The sequence below is a fragment of the Anolis sagrei genome, chromosome X, assembly GCF_037176765.1.
Source record: "Anolis sagrei isolate rAnoSag1 chromosome X, rAnoSag1.mat, whole genome shotgun sequence".
NCBI lineage: Eukaryota > Metazoa > Chordata > Lepidosauria > Squamata > Dactyloidae > Anolis > Anolis sagrei.
Genome location: NC_090034.1, coordinates 12,549,034 through 12,566,101, shown reverse-complemented (window position 1 = coordinate 12,566,101; position 17,068 = coordinate 12,549,034). Strand labels below are relative to the sequence as shown.

At 45.6% G+C, this 17,068-nt stretch overlaps 1 protein-coding gene across 1 annotated transcript; it reads right to left on the bottom strand.

Moving 5' to 3' along the window:
* Window positions 1-1,733: 1,733 nt before the first annotated feature.
* On the bottom strand, window positions 1,734-16,102 carry LOC132780483 (mitochondrial dynamics protein MID49). The gene is made up of 4 exons (XM_067473672.1): window positions 15,782-16,102; window positions 8,110-8,264; window positions 4,208-4,376; window positions 1,734-3,178 (listed from the first exon to the last, which is right to left on the bottom strand). Exons 2-4 carry the CDS (start codon window positions 8,254-8,256, stop codon window positions 2,118-2,120), a joined length of 1,377 nt encoding a protein of 458 aa, XP_067329773.1. The 5' UTR covers window positions 8,257-8,264; window positions 15,782-16,102; the 3' UTR covers window positions 1,734-2,117.
* Window positions 16,103-17,068: the final 966 nt, after the last annotated feature.

Genomic DNA, 17,068 nt, shown 5'->3' with positions numbered 1-17,068 from the left:
AAAACACAAATTGACTTTCAAACAGAATGTTGTTTTCCTTTATTTTTCATTCACATTTCCAACATCAATCTTCATAATTAAGGGAACCAAAATGCACCAGTTTTCCCCCCATTAATGCCATCCTTCTCGGAAAAGTTACATCCACCAGAAGCCTCCAGCATCCACTGATTTGGTTCCCAAAAGCAATTCATTTGCACGATTTTGGCAACATGATCCCTTTATTGCTAAATAGGATTAAAAATACAGGGATGTGGAACGACTATATTCACACCCCCGCCGACATTGCTTCTACTGCAATTCCCATCATTCTTCATCATATGCATAGGAGCTAGAGTCACAAACATCTGAGAGGCTATAGTGTCACCCAAGAATGGGCAAACTTTGGCCCTCCGGGTGTTTTGGACTTCAACTCCCACAATTCCTAACAGCCGGTAGGCTGTTAGGAATTGTGGGAGTTGAAGTCCAAAACACCCGGAGGGCCCAAGTTTGCCCATGCCAGGTGTAATCCCTTCACTTATAAAAGCTTACCTTAAAGTTGCCATTGTTTATATGGCTGATTTATTTTCTCTAGACGAGCAACTTCACTACATCGGCAACTTAATATTTTTTAAATCGTAGTAAAGGATACTTCTAGCCCAGTTGCTCCTGCATTTCATATTAAAAGCTCAGAGGAAATATAAGGAAAAGATCGTTACGGGGTAAGCTTTGCTTTTGGAAACCGATCGGTACAGAAAAGGGAGACATTGTGCAAAATATATCTGAATCAGCTGCTCAAAGATCACGAGTTCCAAGTGAGAGTCTAAAGAGAAGAGCATTTCTCCTGATTTGTTATCTATTGCAGCAACTTTAAAGAGCAGCAAGGGATGGACATCATTTGTATGTACAGCTAATACTCAACAAAGAAACAGGAATCTTCTCAGCTAAGATTCAGAGGGAGGTTGAGACAGTGTTCAAAGACAGTTGGCATTGCAACACCAATCTGGACTTCAAGGAACAATCGAAAATTATTTTTATCTTCACATTCCTCTCATTTCCACAAACAACCCAACATCAAGCCTCCCTTTTGGCACTTGACTAACATTCCCATTGCTCTCAATGAGGATAAAATGGATGAAGAATTGAAATTTCAGACCCCTGAGGTAGAGAAGAGGTTCGCCCTGTGCAAAATTGGACCGTTTCCTGAACTAAAGCTGGGCAATGTTTGCATCCAATATCTGATATGCATGACTTATATCCTCAAGGTTGCAGGACTGCTTGGTCTAGAATACCCAGGCTTAATGGGGATTTAAAAACAAACACAGAAACAGTGGAATTTGTACCGAAATCTGTGCTTTTTCCCACCCCAAATGGGCATTAAAGCAGATATGCCCCTGATAGTTACAAATGAGGAAAAGGGAGGCAAAGACAGTTAGATTTCAGCGTTTCAGCCTCCAAAGATACATTGGATGCCGACTCCCAGAATCCCTGGCCTCTGGAAGTTGATCCCCTGCGATATCTATAAGGTCACAGACTGAGAAAGAGATTCATCTTCATTTTTGAGGACTCATTGAAGCTTTGTTTACACAGTGAAAGGAGAACCAGGTCGAAATGCCCATAATCCTACCCCTTTTAGGGGGTTTTCTTCAACATAACTATATTGTCAAAGGCTTTCATGACCAGAATCTCTGGGTTGTTGTGTTTTCCGGGCTGTATGGCCATGTTCCAGAATCATTCTCTTCTGACATTTTGCCTGCATCTGTGGCAGCCACCCTCACAACCTCTGAGGATGCCTGCCATAGATGCAGGCGAAACGTCAGGAGAGAATGCTTCCGGAACATGGCCAGACAGCCTGGAAAACTCACAACCACCCAATAACCTTAGCCTTTTCCTATTTGGATGGCTGTTTCTATAGAGAAAAAGAACAGGAAACAGCGATACAGGAGTCACAATACTAAGCTGATTTCAGAGAGTTTAGAAATAAGTTCTTCACAACCTAGGTCCATTTAACATCTTCAGAATTAATACATTTCATTAGGTGCAAAAATGCTGTTAGGGGAAATCAACAGAAGGGCATTGTCCATGCCACCGGATTCCCACAGTGCTGTCATCTCAGATTGTCATCGTTGCAGGTCATTCATTTATAAATTGAATGCGGTGGCCAGATCTGGCTCAGCCAAGGCCTCATAGAGGGTGCATCCAATCTCTTCAACCTCTTCGGGGAGAAGATGGCTGAGAAGGTTCACTTTGTTGTCAAAAAAGCATGGGAGAAAGCCCTTTGCCAAGAATTGGACCAGCTCCTCCAGGACGTCCCGAAACCTGTCGGCCAACATGGCTTCAGACCAGTCCGATTCAGTTTGGCTCAGATGGAGGATGATGTGAGTCAAGGGACTGGTGCCCACTTTGCTCCAGAAGGGATGGTCTTCCAAGATGGCCTTCAGGACGTTGAGGCAACAATGCCGGACACCGGAATCACAGGCATCCAGGTCTTTAAGCTTGGAGACCTCTGCTGTATAGAAGCTCTGTTCCCAGAGGTTCTCTCCAGGTTCTTCTAAGCTTGTGGAGACAAAGGTTTGGTCCCCAGCCTTGACTGTTGGGCAAAGAGTTACATCCAGATGGACCTGTTCATGCGACACCTCGAGTTTGAGCTCCTTGGGAGCCATTGAAGGCCGAATGGCACATTCCAACATGCTGCCGATCACTGGCCAGTTGATGGAGGCCACCAAGATTTTAAGGAGGGCGTCGTTGACCACGTTGGATGAGAGATACCCACCGACCATGAATCTGTCCCAGGGGCTGTTTCCACGCGGGAAGTACTCCAGACCAGTCCGTTTAACCATCCCAAACCGAGGGTCGTTCACCACCGTCTGCTCTCCTGGAACCAGGCTCCAAAGACTGGGCTCCAAAACTAAAGGGAGCATCAATGAGACCTCCAAGCGGTTGCGGCTGACCAGCCCGTCGCAAAGGCAGCCGCTCAGGAACACGCTCCCAAAGGGAAGGTCCGGAGACTTGTTTTTTAGGAAGTTCTGCAGCTCAGTGCTGATGTCTTCCGCCAACTGTTTCCCCAGCACTTTTTCAGCTTCAGAGATGGAGACACGGTCTTTGTAGAAGGAAAGAAGTTTCTCCTGAAGTGTGAGGCACAACAAAGGCCTTGATCCCACTGCAGGGGGGGCCTCCAGGGACAGGCGGCAGCCACCAGGTTCTGCAGAGGAGGAGAAAACCATGAAAAGTCCTATCTGAGGTTGTGAAAGTACTATAAGGTGCTGCATATCCATTACTGGCTGGACCGTAGTTACTCGAAACTCATGGATATGACTAAACACCATCAAATTAGCTCCCTCCTGGTCCCTGCATACTATTAGGTTGCACTGGAGGACTCAAAATGACATTGGAGGACCTAGAATGCCTATTTGAGGTTGGAGAAGAATATTACGCCCTATAGTCTCTTACTTGAAATGATGGATATGACTGAACATCATTAAATTAGCTCCCTCTTGGTCCCAGTATACTATTGTTGGAGGACCTAGAATAATATCAGAGGACCGAGCATGCCTATTTGAAGTTGGAGAAGTAGAATATGGTGCCTCTTAGTCTGTTACTTGCAACGATGGATATGACTGAACATGGTTAAATTAGCTCCCTCCTTGTCCTAGCATACCATTGTTGGAAGACCTAGAATGATATTGGAGGATCTAGAATGGTATCTTCTCAATTTTTTGAGAAGTCTTCCAATGCAATCATATGGCTAGCTCCAGGGGAAGCCTATCATAGAATCGCATGGAAGACCAAGCCAGTTCCTTGCTGAGATACCATTCTAGGTCTTTCAGTATAATTCCAGGTCAGGCATGGATATTTTGATATTTTGGACTTCAACTCCCACAATTCTTAACAGCCTCAGGCCCTTTCCTTTTCCCCCTCAGCCGCTTAAACTGAGGGGGAAAGTCCAAAATACATAATGGGCCAAAGTTTGCCCATGCCTGTTCTAGGTCCTCCAACGCAACTTAATGATATGCTGGGTCTGAGTAAGTAAAATGTGAATATGGGTCCTGCAGTTATAAGGGTCTTGGTATTTATAAGTAGGTCACCTGATGCACTGAATCCTAGACAGTGTCAGAGAATTCCCATTCCCCAACAAGGCCTGTGTATTGCGTGGCTAGATCTTATGGTGCCAAAAAGGAACACCTTGAGCCTAGATGTCAAAGGAGGAAGAGGCAGGGTTCGGGGTCCTGACCTTTTGGGGTCACATCCAAGACGGGGGTCAGCAGGGGCTCGTCGAGGTCTGTCCGCTGTGCCTTGGAGACCGATTTGATCAAGGTCAGCTCCTCCCAGCTCTCCTCCAGGGACTTCTGCTTGGCCTTAATGTCATCCTCATCCGGAGGGTTGGTGGCCCGGTCTATGAGCTGCCAAGGGAGAAAGAGGAAGAAAGAGCAACGCTCCGGTGAACTCAGATTCCCGGCATCTTTTGCTTCGATTCTGGGGCCCATTCACCGTTATAGCCTTGCGATTCCATTCTAACCACCATGTCTTCCTATGCAGTTCTGGGTTTCACAGTTCAAGGCTTGGGACTCTCAACAATAGAGCAGTAGAGCCTCCCTGCACTACAAACCTCAAAATCCCCTGACACTTTCTCCTCAAAAATACAAAACACTTTCCTAGATTTACTTCTCTATAATTGGAACAGATGGAGGGTCAAGCCAAAACATGTTGCTTTGTCAAATAAACAATCCATGCTGGCACAAGGGTTCAACCCCAGGGGCAAAATGGCTTAAACATTTGTGCTGGCAAGACTGCTGACTGACAGGTTAGCAGTACGGTTCTGGGGAGAGCAGGTTGAGCTCCCTCTGTCAGCTTCACTTCCTCATGTGGGGACATGAGAGAAACCTCCCACAGGATGATAAAACATCAAATATCTGGGCGTCCCCTGGGTAACGTCCTTGCAGATGGCCAATTCTCTCACACCAAAAGCGACTTGCAGTTTCTCAAGTAGCTCCTGACATGGAACAAATAATCCTACAAAAATGTCCTTTCTAGGCATTTTTTAGATCCTTCAGCATGACTCTAATGTTCTTCTGCCAGAAATAGTTTGTTCTAGGGCAGTGGTTCTCAACGTGTGGGTCCCCAGATGTTTTTGGCCTTCAACTCCCAGAAATCCTAACAGCTGGTGAACTGGCTGGGATTTTTGGGAGTTGTAGGCCAGAAACATCTGGGGACCCCAGGTTGAGAACCACTGTTCTAGGGTTTCGCCTATTCCTACAATGTCCTGGGATATATCATCCGTGGATACAGGAATCCTACAGTACTTCACATCTGATGCAGGATTCTGTCCAACACTTAATATAAAGGTAATGCATTTAGGGAAGGACCTTAGGGAAGGTTGAGCGAAGGAAGATCAATGCTTTTGAGCTGTGGTGTTGGAGGAAAATTCTGAGAGTGCCTTGGACTGCGAGAAGATCCAACCAGTCCATCCTCCAGGAAATAAAGCCCGACTGCTCACTGGAGTGAAGGAGACTAGAGACAAAGCTGAAGTCCTTTGGCCACATCATGAGGAGACAGCAAAGCCTAGAGAAGACAATGATGCTGGGGAAAGTGGAAGGCAAAAGGAAGAGGGGCCGACCAAGGGCAAGATGGATGGATGGCATCCTTGAAGCGACTGGACTGATCTTGAAGGAGCTCGGGGTGGTGACGGCCAACAGGGAGCTCTGGCGTGGGCTGGTCCATGAGGTCACGAAGAGTCGGAGACGACTGAACGAATGAACAACAAAATGCATTTAGTGAAGCCATGGGTCCTCCCCTTCTAAAGAGATTTATTTGGGATGCATTTACACACACCTGGGGCTTTCTATCAAGTGACGCCAGGGCAGTTCAGCGGACTGGGAATGTCACCAGCTATTTTATCTTCTGCCAAGAGGCGAGTGTAAAAATAAACCCTGAATGGGAGACATTGCTGAGGAAGGGAACAGAACAAACCTGGAACACCCGTATCTACATTTGTCATCCCTGGCTTTTTAGATATTACTTATATTGCTGCAATATGGAACACAATTATTGTGGCTGTGTTATAAATGTCATTTCACAATTGGTTCTACCATCAAAACATGGGAAAAGTGTATTAAGCTGCAAAAACATTTTGCTCTAGTTTTTCAATGAATAGCACATAGAATCTCAACATAGTTTGTGGAAGCCACAAAACCAAAGTTTTTGGAGTATAACAAGTACTTTTAAAGTAAGGACTGCACAATTAAACAGGAATTAACACTTTCATACACGGATTTTGTTACATAGTGTTATTCAAACCTAGGGTCTTCCCCTATGTACATGGGACACATTTACATATGTTAATTATGAGCATCTGAAAACCCCAAACCAGTATCGTAAACCACGGGCAGGCAGTCCCCAAGTTACAAACAAGATAGGTTCTGTAGGTTTGTTCTTAAGTTGAATTTGATTGTAAGTCAAAGCAGGTACATTTTCTAAATGCAATTTCAGCCATATATATATATATGTTCTAAAAGCGTGTGTGTGTGTGTATATATATATATAGCTGAAATTGCATTTAGAAAATGTACCTGTTTTGACTTACAATCAGATTCAACTTAAGAACAAACCAAATATATATATATATATATATATATATATATATATACACACACATGTATGTATGTATGTATGTATGTATGTATATATATATATAAGAAGTATTGTTGAAAGCTTTAATGGCCGGAAACACTGGGCTGTTGTAGGTTTTTCGGGATGTATGGCCATGTTCTAGAAGCATTCTCTCCTGACATTTTATCTGCATCTATGGCAGGCATCCTTGAGGTTGTGAGGTCTATTGGGAAATAGAAAAATTGGAAAGTCCAGAGTGGGAGAAAGAACTCTTGTCTGTTGGAGGTATGTATGAATGTTTCAATTGGCCACCTTGATTAGCATTTGATGACCTAAAATGATCAAGGGTCTGGAGAACAAGCCCTATGAGGAGCGGCTTAAGGAGCTAGGCATGTTTACCCTGAAGAAGAGAAGGTTGAGAGGAGATACGATAGCCATGTATAAATATGTGAGAGGAAGTCACAGGGAGGAGGAAGCAAGCTTGTTTTCTGCTGCCTGGAGACTAGGATGAGGAACAATGGCTTCAACAAACAAGAAGGGAGATTCCACCTGAACATGAGGAAGAACTTCCTGACTGTGAGAGCCGCTCAGCAGTGGAACTCTCTGCCCCGGAGTGTGGTGGAGGCTCCTTCCTTGGAAGCTTTTAAACAGAGGCTAAATGGGCATCTGTCAGGGGTTATTTGAATGCAATATTCCTGCTTCTTGGCAGAATGGGGTTGGACTGGGTGGCCCATGAGGTCTCTTCCAACTCTTTGATTCTATGACCTGAGAGTTTTTAGCTGTAGCTTGTTGCTGCCTAGGGGAATCTTTTCTTGAGAGGTGATTAGCTGTCCCTGATTGTTTCTTGTCTGGAGTTCCCTTGTGGAGGAACAAAGGATCCCCCCAGGCAGTATCAAGCCACATCTAAAAACTGTCAGGCCATCAAATGCTAATCAAGGTGGCCAATTGAAATATTCACACCTATCTCCAGCAGACTAGACTTCTTTCTCCCACCATGGGCTTTTCAGATATACAAATCCAATTTTCCTAGTTTCTAACAGACCTCACAACAGCTGAGGATGTCTGCCATAGATGCAGGCGAAACATCAGGAGAGAATGCTTCTGGAACATGACCAAACAGCCCCCAAAACACACAACAACCTACATATATATTAGCTTTGAATCGTATAGGAAAGGGTGAACATCCCTATGGTGTCTGTACCTCTGTTCAGAAGATTCCACCACACTTTCTGTCCTTTTGAAAATGGATTTTGGAAAATGTGGCTTGTTGTGGAAACAAGGATTGGGGATAAAGCTTCACTGGAGACCCCTTTCCCCCATTATAATAACTCTTCCAGGAGTGGATTTCCCTTCCTAGAGAAAGATTCCTCCTGTTTCCTGTTGTCTCACCCCCATTCTTAACTAGGAGTCATTTGTAATTCAGATGTTTGTAACTCAAGGACTCACTATATCTTAAAATTACGAAATACATCAAGGGATGGGTTCAAACAAGGCTATCTAACTGTGGAAAGGACTAGCCAGACTCACCCTCTTGACAGCCAGGGTCGCGATGGCCAAGATGGCTGCCCCACTGACCCCAAGGACCACCCGGGCGTTGGCCAACAGGAAGTCCACCAGGCCGCCCAGGCCGCTATCGTCCCGCCTCTTCCCCTGCTTGGCCCCAAAGTCCGCCATCACCTCGCCTGCCAGAGAGAAGGAAAAACAAGAGAGTCAGAGGCTGTGGAATTAATATCCACAAGGGTTGAATGAAAAGTAATGCCTCCACCTTCATTACTTGGGTTTGGATGGGAATATTTTAATAAATCAAACGCAGAAACAATCCTTAGAATATATTGTCGAAGGCTTTCATGGCCGGAATCACTGGGTTGTTGTAGGTTTTTTTCGGGCTATATGGCCATGTTCTAGAGGCATCTAGAACATGGCCACATAGCTCGAAAAAACCTACAACAATCTTTAGAATGTGCTCTTTAACTACTACTATTCACTTTTCTACATAATCACCAGACAATGGGATACATTTCTGCCAACTATGAACAAGTTTTTTGAAGCCGTCACGGAAGAAGTCGACACTCTGTTTCCGCAACCCCATCGTACACAGATCTTTCGATAGCCAAACAAAGCAATAATGTGACCCACACGTTCTTGTGAAATGCTGATTATGCTTGAAATTTCTCTCTGAGTGATACGGCGATCGTCCTGAATAAATCTGTCAACCTTTTGCTTGTGAAACTCGGTGGTTGCTGTCACAGAACATCCAACTCTTTGTATTGTTGAAGGCTTTCATGGCTGGAATCACTAGGTTCTTGTAGGTTTTTTTCTGGCTATAGGGCCATGTTCTAGAGGCATTTCTCCTGAAATTTCACCTGCATCTATGGCAAGCATCCTCAGAGGTAGTGAGGTCTGTTGGAAATAGGACAATGGGTTTATATATCTGTGGAATGGCTGGGGTGGGGCAAAGAGCTCTTCTCTGCTGGAGCTAGGTGTGAATGTTTCAACTGACCACCTTCATTAGCATTTGAAGGCCTGCCTGAGCCTGGGAAAATCTTTTGTTGAGAGGTGTTAAGATGTGCCTGGTTGTTTCCTCTCTGCTGTTTTGCTGTTGTAATTTTAGAGTTTTTTAATACTGGTAGCCAGATTTTGTTCATTTTCATGGTCTCTTCCTTTCTGTTGAAATTGTCCACATGCTTGTGGATTTCAATGGCTTCTCTGTGTAGTCTGACATGGTGGTTGTTGGTGTGGTCCAGCATTTCTGTGTTCTCAAATAATATGCTGTGTTCAACTCTTTGTTTGCCATGCAAGTCAGATGTTCCCACCTCAACATCTTTAAACTTTCTCGCCCAACAACGCACAGTACTCACATCAACACAATCCCTATAAACAGCTTGCGTTCTCTGATGAATTTCCTTTGGGTGACACCTTCTGCTGTTAAGAAATCAATGACTGTGCGTTGCATAAGTTGCACTGATCGACCGCCTGCACAGGCTTCCATACTTCGCATTTTAACAACACAACCGTTCAATGCTAAGGCTTCCCACCAAAACTGAACTGTAGAGGAGAGTCTACTGAACAAGTCAGTACATGCTGCATACCAGTACTGCCATCTGTTGAGGAGTTACGAAGGTGAAGGCATTACTTTTCATTCAACCCTCGTATTTGCATATATAGATAAGACATGGGCAAACTTCGGCTCTGTGGCGTTTTGGACTTCAACTCCCACAATTCCTAATAGCCGGTGGGAGTTGAAGTCCATGGGCCAAAGTTTGCCCATGCCTGATACAGATACATAGATACGAAGAACAGCATTACAAAATGCAAAACCTGGGCAACACCGGGTACAGAAGGTTAGCATGTTAGCAAAATAAGAAATAACGGAACAGAGCTGGCAAATCAACAACAGTGGCACTCCCTGCTTCGATTCCTCGCCTACTTTAGTTCAGTGGCACTTATGAGTCATGTAACACTCAATATGCTTTAAGAACTATTATTATTATTCTTGTTATGGGAACGGATGGCAAAATACAGATCTCACGCAGAGGCAATGACTCTGTCGGTATTTGAATGCAATGGCTGCCTTCCTGAGTATGTGAACACCACGATCCACCCTGGATTCATAGATTCAGAATATAACCAAGGACTATAAGGCCCATGAGGCTGAATCCCAGTTTCTGAAACTGGACTTGGTTTGTCTTTTCTCTAAACCAGGGCCTGGCTTTTCTGGAATGTATCCCAGTCCTTTTCAGGCAGGAAAGGGGTTTCCTAAACATGGGCAGAGTGCATATTTCTCTTTTGCCAACCAAAATGGACAACAGATTGGTGCTTTTCTTCCTTCGTATTAAGGGAAATATTGTTGTGCAATGTTTTGCTGTTGTTTCGCTTGAAGCAGGAAGTTTTGGAATGCAACTTCGTCTTATCTCTGCACCACATTCTAAAGAAGGCTCAAAGTTCCCAGAAACAGACAATAATCTTAGCATTCAGTAAATCAGCACAGCCTCAAGGGCCACAAGGCTTAACTGGTTTCATTTTGTTGTTGTTTTCGTTCAGTTGCTTCCAACTCTTTGTGACCTCCTGGACCAGCCCATGCCAGAGCTCCCTGTCGGCCGTCACCACCCCCAGCTCCTTCAAGGTGGAGTCAGTCCCTTAAAGGATACCATCCCTCCATCTTGCCCTTGGTCGGCCCCTCTTCCTTTTTCCTTCCTTGTTCCCCAGCATATCATCTTCTCCAAGTTTTCCTGTCTTCTCATTATGTGGCCTCTGGTTGCTTCTGGAGTGAGACAATCAGCCATCTACAAATACGTTGCCCAGGGGACGCCCGGATGTCTTGCAATCCTGCGAGGAGGCTTCTCTCATGTCCCCCAATAGTGAAAGGACCAAGGCAGTGACATCTCCAGCCCATCCCTTGTTTGGGTATCAGCCAGCACGTCAACGACTTAAATCTAGAAATAGTTTTCTAAGATCTACAGAGACACTCGCTGGAACACCTCAGCAAGCGAGAGTCAAAAAGTGGCAGGCTCAAACCCAGAAACTCAACCAATGGCTGATACCAAATGAGAGATTCCCCCCTGGGCACACAGAAAACTGGGCGATTTGGAAGGCGCTGAACAGACTGCGCTCTGGCACCACAAGATGCAGAGTTAATCTTAAGAAATCGGGCCACAAAGTGGAATCCACGACATGCGAGTGTAGAGAAGAGCAAACCACAGACTACCTGCTGCAATGCAACCTGAGCCCTGCCACATGCATAATGGAGGACCTTCTTGCGGCAACACCAGAAGCACTCCAAGTGCCCAGCTACTGGTCAAAGGACATTTAATCAACTACCAAGCTTGCAAATTCTGTGTTTTGTATGTTTGTTTGTTCTGTTAGAAATGTAATACAATTGTCTGGTTGCCCCGACACGATAAATAAATAAATAAATTCTGTGGCCAGAGTACTTCATCTTTGCCTTTAATATCCTTCCCTCCAGTGAGCAGTCGGGCTTTATTTCCTGGAGGATGGACTGGTTGGACCTTCTCGTGGTCCAAAGCACTCCCAGGATTTTCCTCCAGTTCAAAAGCATCTCTCTTCCTTCGCTCATGCCTTAGTTATCGTCCAACTCTCACATCCATAGGTTAGTACGGGGAACACCATTGCTTTAATTATGCAGATCTTTGTTGCCATTGTGATGTCTCTACTCTTCACTCTTTTATCGAGATTGGTCATTGCTCTCCTCCCAAGAAGGAAACGTCTTCTGATTTCCTGGCTGCAGTCAGTGTCTGCGGTAATCTTTGCGCCTAAAATTACAAAATCTGTCCCTGCCTCCATGTTTTCTCCCTCTTTTTGCCTGTTATCAATTAATCTGGTTGCCATAATCTTGGTTTTCTTGGATGTTCAACTCCAACCCAGCTTTTGCATTTTCTTCTTTGACCTTGGTGATAAGGCTCCTCAGCTCCTCCTCACTTTCAGACATCAAAGTGGTATCATCTGCATAACTCAGGTTGTGAATGTTTCTTCTAGGAATTTTAACTCCACCCCTGGATTCCTCAAGCCCCACACATCGCATGATGTGTTCTGCATACAAGTTGAATAGGATGGGTGAGAGTATACAGTCCTGCCGTACTCCTTTCCCAATCTTGAACCAGTTGGTTGTTCCATGGTCTGAACTGGTTTCATAATAATAATAATAATAATAATAATAATAATAGTAATAATATCAAAGCCAGAATTGAAAAGTCAATGACAGGTCCCAAATGTAGACTCTGCAAGGAAGCAGATGAAACCATAGATCATATCCTCAGCTGCTGCAAGAAGATCGCACAGACAGACTACAAGCAGAGGCACAACACCGTTGCTCAGGTGATCCATTGGAACTTGTGCCACAAATACCATCTGCCTGCAACAAAGAACTGGTGGGATCACAAGCCAGAAAAAGTTACAGAGAATGAACATGCCAAACTCCACTGGGACTTCCGGATTCAGACAGACAGTTTTGGAGTACAATACTCCTGACCTCATGATCGTGTTAAAAAACAAAGTATGGATTATCGATGTTGCAATCCCAGGTGACAGCAGGATTGAAGAGAAACAACTGGAAAAGATGACACAATATTAGGATTTAAAGATTGAACTACAAAGATTCTGGCACAAACCAGTCAAGGTGGTCCCAGTGGTGATCGGCACACTGAGTGCAGTGGCTAAAGACCTTGGTCTGCACTTAAATACAATCGATGCTGACAAAATTACCATCTGCCAGCTGCAAAAGGCCATCTTACTGGGATGTGCACGCATTATTTGCCGATACATCACACAGTCCTAGACTGAGCCAATACAACAGCCAGCAGAGTGTCTGCTGTGGACTCATCCTGTTGTGTTTCAAATAATAATAATAATAATAATAATAATAATAATAATAATCTGTCAACTGCAAAAGGCCACCTTACTTGGATCTGTGCGCATCATTCAAAAATACATCACACAGTCCTAGACACTTGGGAAGTGTTTGACTTGTGATTTTGTGATAGGAAATCCAGCATATAGATCTCGTTTGCTGTGACATACTGTGTCTTTGTTTTAGTAAAATAATAATAATAATACACTTGGAAACAATCAGCATTGACAAAATGACCATCTGTAAGCTGCAAAAGGCCACCCTACTTGGATCTGCACGCATTATTATTATTATTATTATTATTATTATATTATCTTTATTTGTACCCCGCTAACATCTCCCGAAGGACTCGATGCGGCTTACAAAGGCCAAGGCCCTCAATAAAACAACAACAATACATTATATAACTCATAAGCAAACCGAAAAACATTAAAGCAGTAACAATAAACAATAAAACAATACACCATGACACATTTAAAAACTAGGGCCGGGCCAAATGTAATGGGTACAGTTAAAAGTGCTGGACATGACATTGTTTGCCGATACATCACACAGTCCTAGACACTTGGGAAGAGTGCAATGTGTGATCCAATACAACAGCCAGCAGAGTGATCTTGTTTGCTGTACAGTACTTTTGTTGTGTATCAAATAATAATAATAATAATAATAATAATAATAATAATAAATCAGCACCTAATAATAATAACAACAATCTTTATTTATATCCTGCCACTAGCTCCCCGAGCCTTACAATGCACTCCAAGGTGTAGCATAAAACATAAACAGTACATGAGTATAAAATAATATCACATAGAAGTTATAAAAACAACCACTATCCACACATATAAAATAAAATAGCACAATTTAAAAAATGCAGACCATCTTGTAAAACTAGCTGCCACCAATTCACAACAAAATTGCCGGAGTGTCAGACTCATATGGGCCCATTTCAGCTTACTCGAGGTCAAAAGCCTGCTTAAAATTTTTTTTATTTATTTACTATAGTTGTATACCATCCCTCTCTGCCTAGAGGCGACTCGAGGCGGTTTACATTTGGCAATCAATGCCCCACAAGATAAAATACCGTCAAAAGCAATTACATATAGTATAAACCGTATAAAAACAATAACAAGTAGCAATTAAAATCATTAAAATCCATGTTTTTATACTAGACTAGAAAGATTTAAAGTTGGGGCCTAACCTAATCTCTTTTGGGGAGGTATTCCAGAGTCAGGGAGCCAACACAGAGAAGGCCCTCTCTCTCATCCCCACCAACCTCGCTTGAGACCAAGAGAAGGGCCTACCGTGTCGATCTCAAGCCTGTGTCGGTTCATAAAGATGCGGTCTCGAAGATAGGTTGGACCCAAAGTGTACAGGGCTCCATAGGTGATAACCTGCACCTTGAATTGAGCCCAGAAACTTGTCAGGAGCCAGTGGAGCTGCTTTAGTAGGGGCATGGTATGTATGTTCCCTATAGCTAGCCCCAGTTAGTAATCTGGCAGCTGACCTTAGCTGCAGTTTCCGAACCGTCTTCAAAGGCAGCCCCACGTAGAGTGCATTACAGTAGTCCACTCTGGATGAAACTAAGGCATTGTCCACTGTGGTCAAGTTTGGCTTTTTGGCAGCTGGCGCACAAGCCTATGGGCTCTAAGACCCATGAGGCTGAACCATAACAGTTTCAGGGACTAAAATATACAACAGATTCACAGGCAGAGGCGGCCCTAGGTAATTTTCAACAGTAAGCAAACAGTATTTTGGCGCCCCACCCCCAACCAATCATTGATATATATTTTCTGCTTGTCGTGGGAGTTCTGTGTGCCATATTTGGTTCAATTCCATCACTGGTGGAGTTCAGAATGCTCTTTGATTGTAGGTGAACTATACATCCCAGTAACTACACTGGCCGCACTTGCTCCCTTGCCTGGCCCGCTTAGGGTCTGGAGGCGTGCCTGAAGACCCCGGCGTGTGCACCAAAAGTCACCTCTTCTCCTGACTTTCTCCTCAGTCATTGGGACCAAGAGAGAGAGAGAGAGAGAGAGGTGGAGATGCCCACTTTTCCTGAAGGTAGGCGCAAAAACAAAGGAGGGAGCGGAGGTGGGAGATACCTCCAGCCGGAGGGGCTCTCTCTCTCTCTCTCTCTTGGTCCCAATGGCTGAAGAGAAAGTGAGGAGAAGAGGCGACTTTGGTGCGCACGCTGGGGTCTTCAGACACGCCTCCGGACCTGAAGCGGGCCAGGCGCGGCAGCACCGCCTCTTGGCCCACCCGCGGATTGGGGAGAGGAGAGGAGGCGGGTGGAGCATCAGGGGATCGGGAAAGGGAGCCAGTCATGGGGAAGCGATCGAACGCGGAGAACGATTGAGCGCCAGCTCTGCTCATGCACCTGGTGGCCAGGTGGAGCAGGAACGAGAGGGGCGAGGCAAGGCTCAAGGGCCCAGTCCCTATGGGAAGAGGATCGCCTGGCAGCAAGGCAAGAAAGCCGAGGCTCCCCCTGGACTTCTAGGGCTGTTATGAGCTGAGGGGGCGCTCCTCAAGTGGCGGTCGAGGGGCATGTACAGAGGCGCCTCTGCGCCCCTGGCAAAAAAAAAAGTGTTCTGCGACCGCTTACTTCGCGTAATGGATGAGCCGCCCCTGTTCACAGGTTTCTAATATTTAATAGTATTATTAATAATAATGTCCCATATCTAAGGACTCATAAGGCTCATTTAGGCAGAACCAGAACACTTTCAGGGACAAAAATGCACAATAAGCTGAACCAACACAGCTTCAGGAACTACAAAGCCCATGAGGCTGAGCAGGAAATAGAAAACCGCCCTAAAGGGAGAGGGGGCTACTTACGCCTGGGTGGAAGAGGCCCCTCGCTTCCCCTAAACCTCTCCAATCGATCCCCCAGGAGCTGCGAGCTGATACGTATCAGGAAACGCGAAAAGCAGGGTTCACACGTTCCGCGGACACGCGTCCAGCAAGGTCAAGGGGATAGAACGTTGGGAGCAGCAGCCAATGGCAGCGCGCCGCCGCGCCTCAACGTTCCATCCTAGAACGCCGAGCCTCCTCTTCCTGCTTCCCTGGTTCCCTTTGATGTGCGTAGGCTGAGAAGGGGGCGGGGCCTGGGCCTTAAAGCCACAGCACGCCTTTTTTTCCTTTCCTCTCCTCGGAGCTGAGCACTTTATGACGTTTACAAAAGCGCCCCTAGGGGAAAAAAGGGACTCCTGCAGTTTCGGACTGCAACTCCCAGAAGCCCCAGCCACGTTGGTTTAGGGTTGGGAAGTCTGGGGATTGAAGTCCTCAAAAAAACCAAACCAGGAAGTGGGAGCGTTTAGACATCCCTTCTTGTAGGCGGGGCCACTGAGATATGCAAATAAAGCCACGCCTCTTGTTCGCTCTGCCTGAAAAGAGGCAAGTGTGGGCGTGGCGCGGAGCTTGAGTGGCAGGCGATATGCAAATAAAGCCCTGCCCACGAGTTATCGGGAAAGAGAGATTGTGGGCGTGGCGAATTGCTTGAGTGGCGGGGATATGCAAATAAAGCCACGGCCACGAGTTCTCGGGAAGGATAGATTGTGGGCGTGGCGAACTGCTTGAGTGGCGGGGATATGCAGATAAGGCCCGCCCCCGTTCCCCTCTGCCTGAAAAGATAGTGGTCGTGGCGCATGGCTTGAGTGACAGAAATTATGCAAACGAAGCCACGCCTCCCCCTCGAGGTTCTCTACCTGAAAAGCGCGACTGTGTGCTTGAGGGGCAAGTGATATGCAAAGAAAGCCACGCCTCTTGTTCGCTGTGCTTGAAAAGGGCAAGTGTGGGCGGGGCGCACAGCTTGAGTGGCCGGCATTATGCAAATTAGGCCACGCCTCCCTCTCGCGGTGTCCTGTCTGAAAAGCTCGACTGTGGGCGTGGCGCCGGGTTTGAGTGGCATACGGTATGCAAATGAAGCCATTCTTTCCCCCTCTGCCTGAAAAGAATGAGTGTGGGAATGGCGCTGAGCTTGAGTAGCGACGATATGCAAATAAAGCCACGCCCCCTCGCATTCTCTGCCTGAAAAGCCGCCTGTGGGCGTGGCGCAGAACTTGAGTGGCAGGCGGTATGCAAATAAATAAACCCCGCCCCGCCTTCTCCTTTTCTACTCTCACG

Bases quoted from the DNA above. Each gene is read 5' to 3' on its own strand.
- LOC132780483 (XM_067473672.1), bottom strand. From the start codon at position 8,256: ATGGCGGACTTTGGGGCCAAGCAGGGGAAGAGGCGGGACGATAGCGGC. The intron at 4,377-8,109 runs GTGAGTCTGGCT...CTCCCTTGGCAG, and splicing joins CGACCCTGGCTGTCAAGAGG to CTCATAGACCGGGCCACCAA. The intron at 3,179-4,207 runs GTCAGGACCCCG...CCTCCTCTGCAG, and splicing joins CTTGGATGTGACCCCAAAAG to AACCTGGTGGCTGCCGCCTG.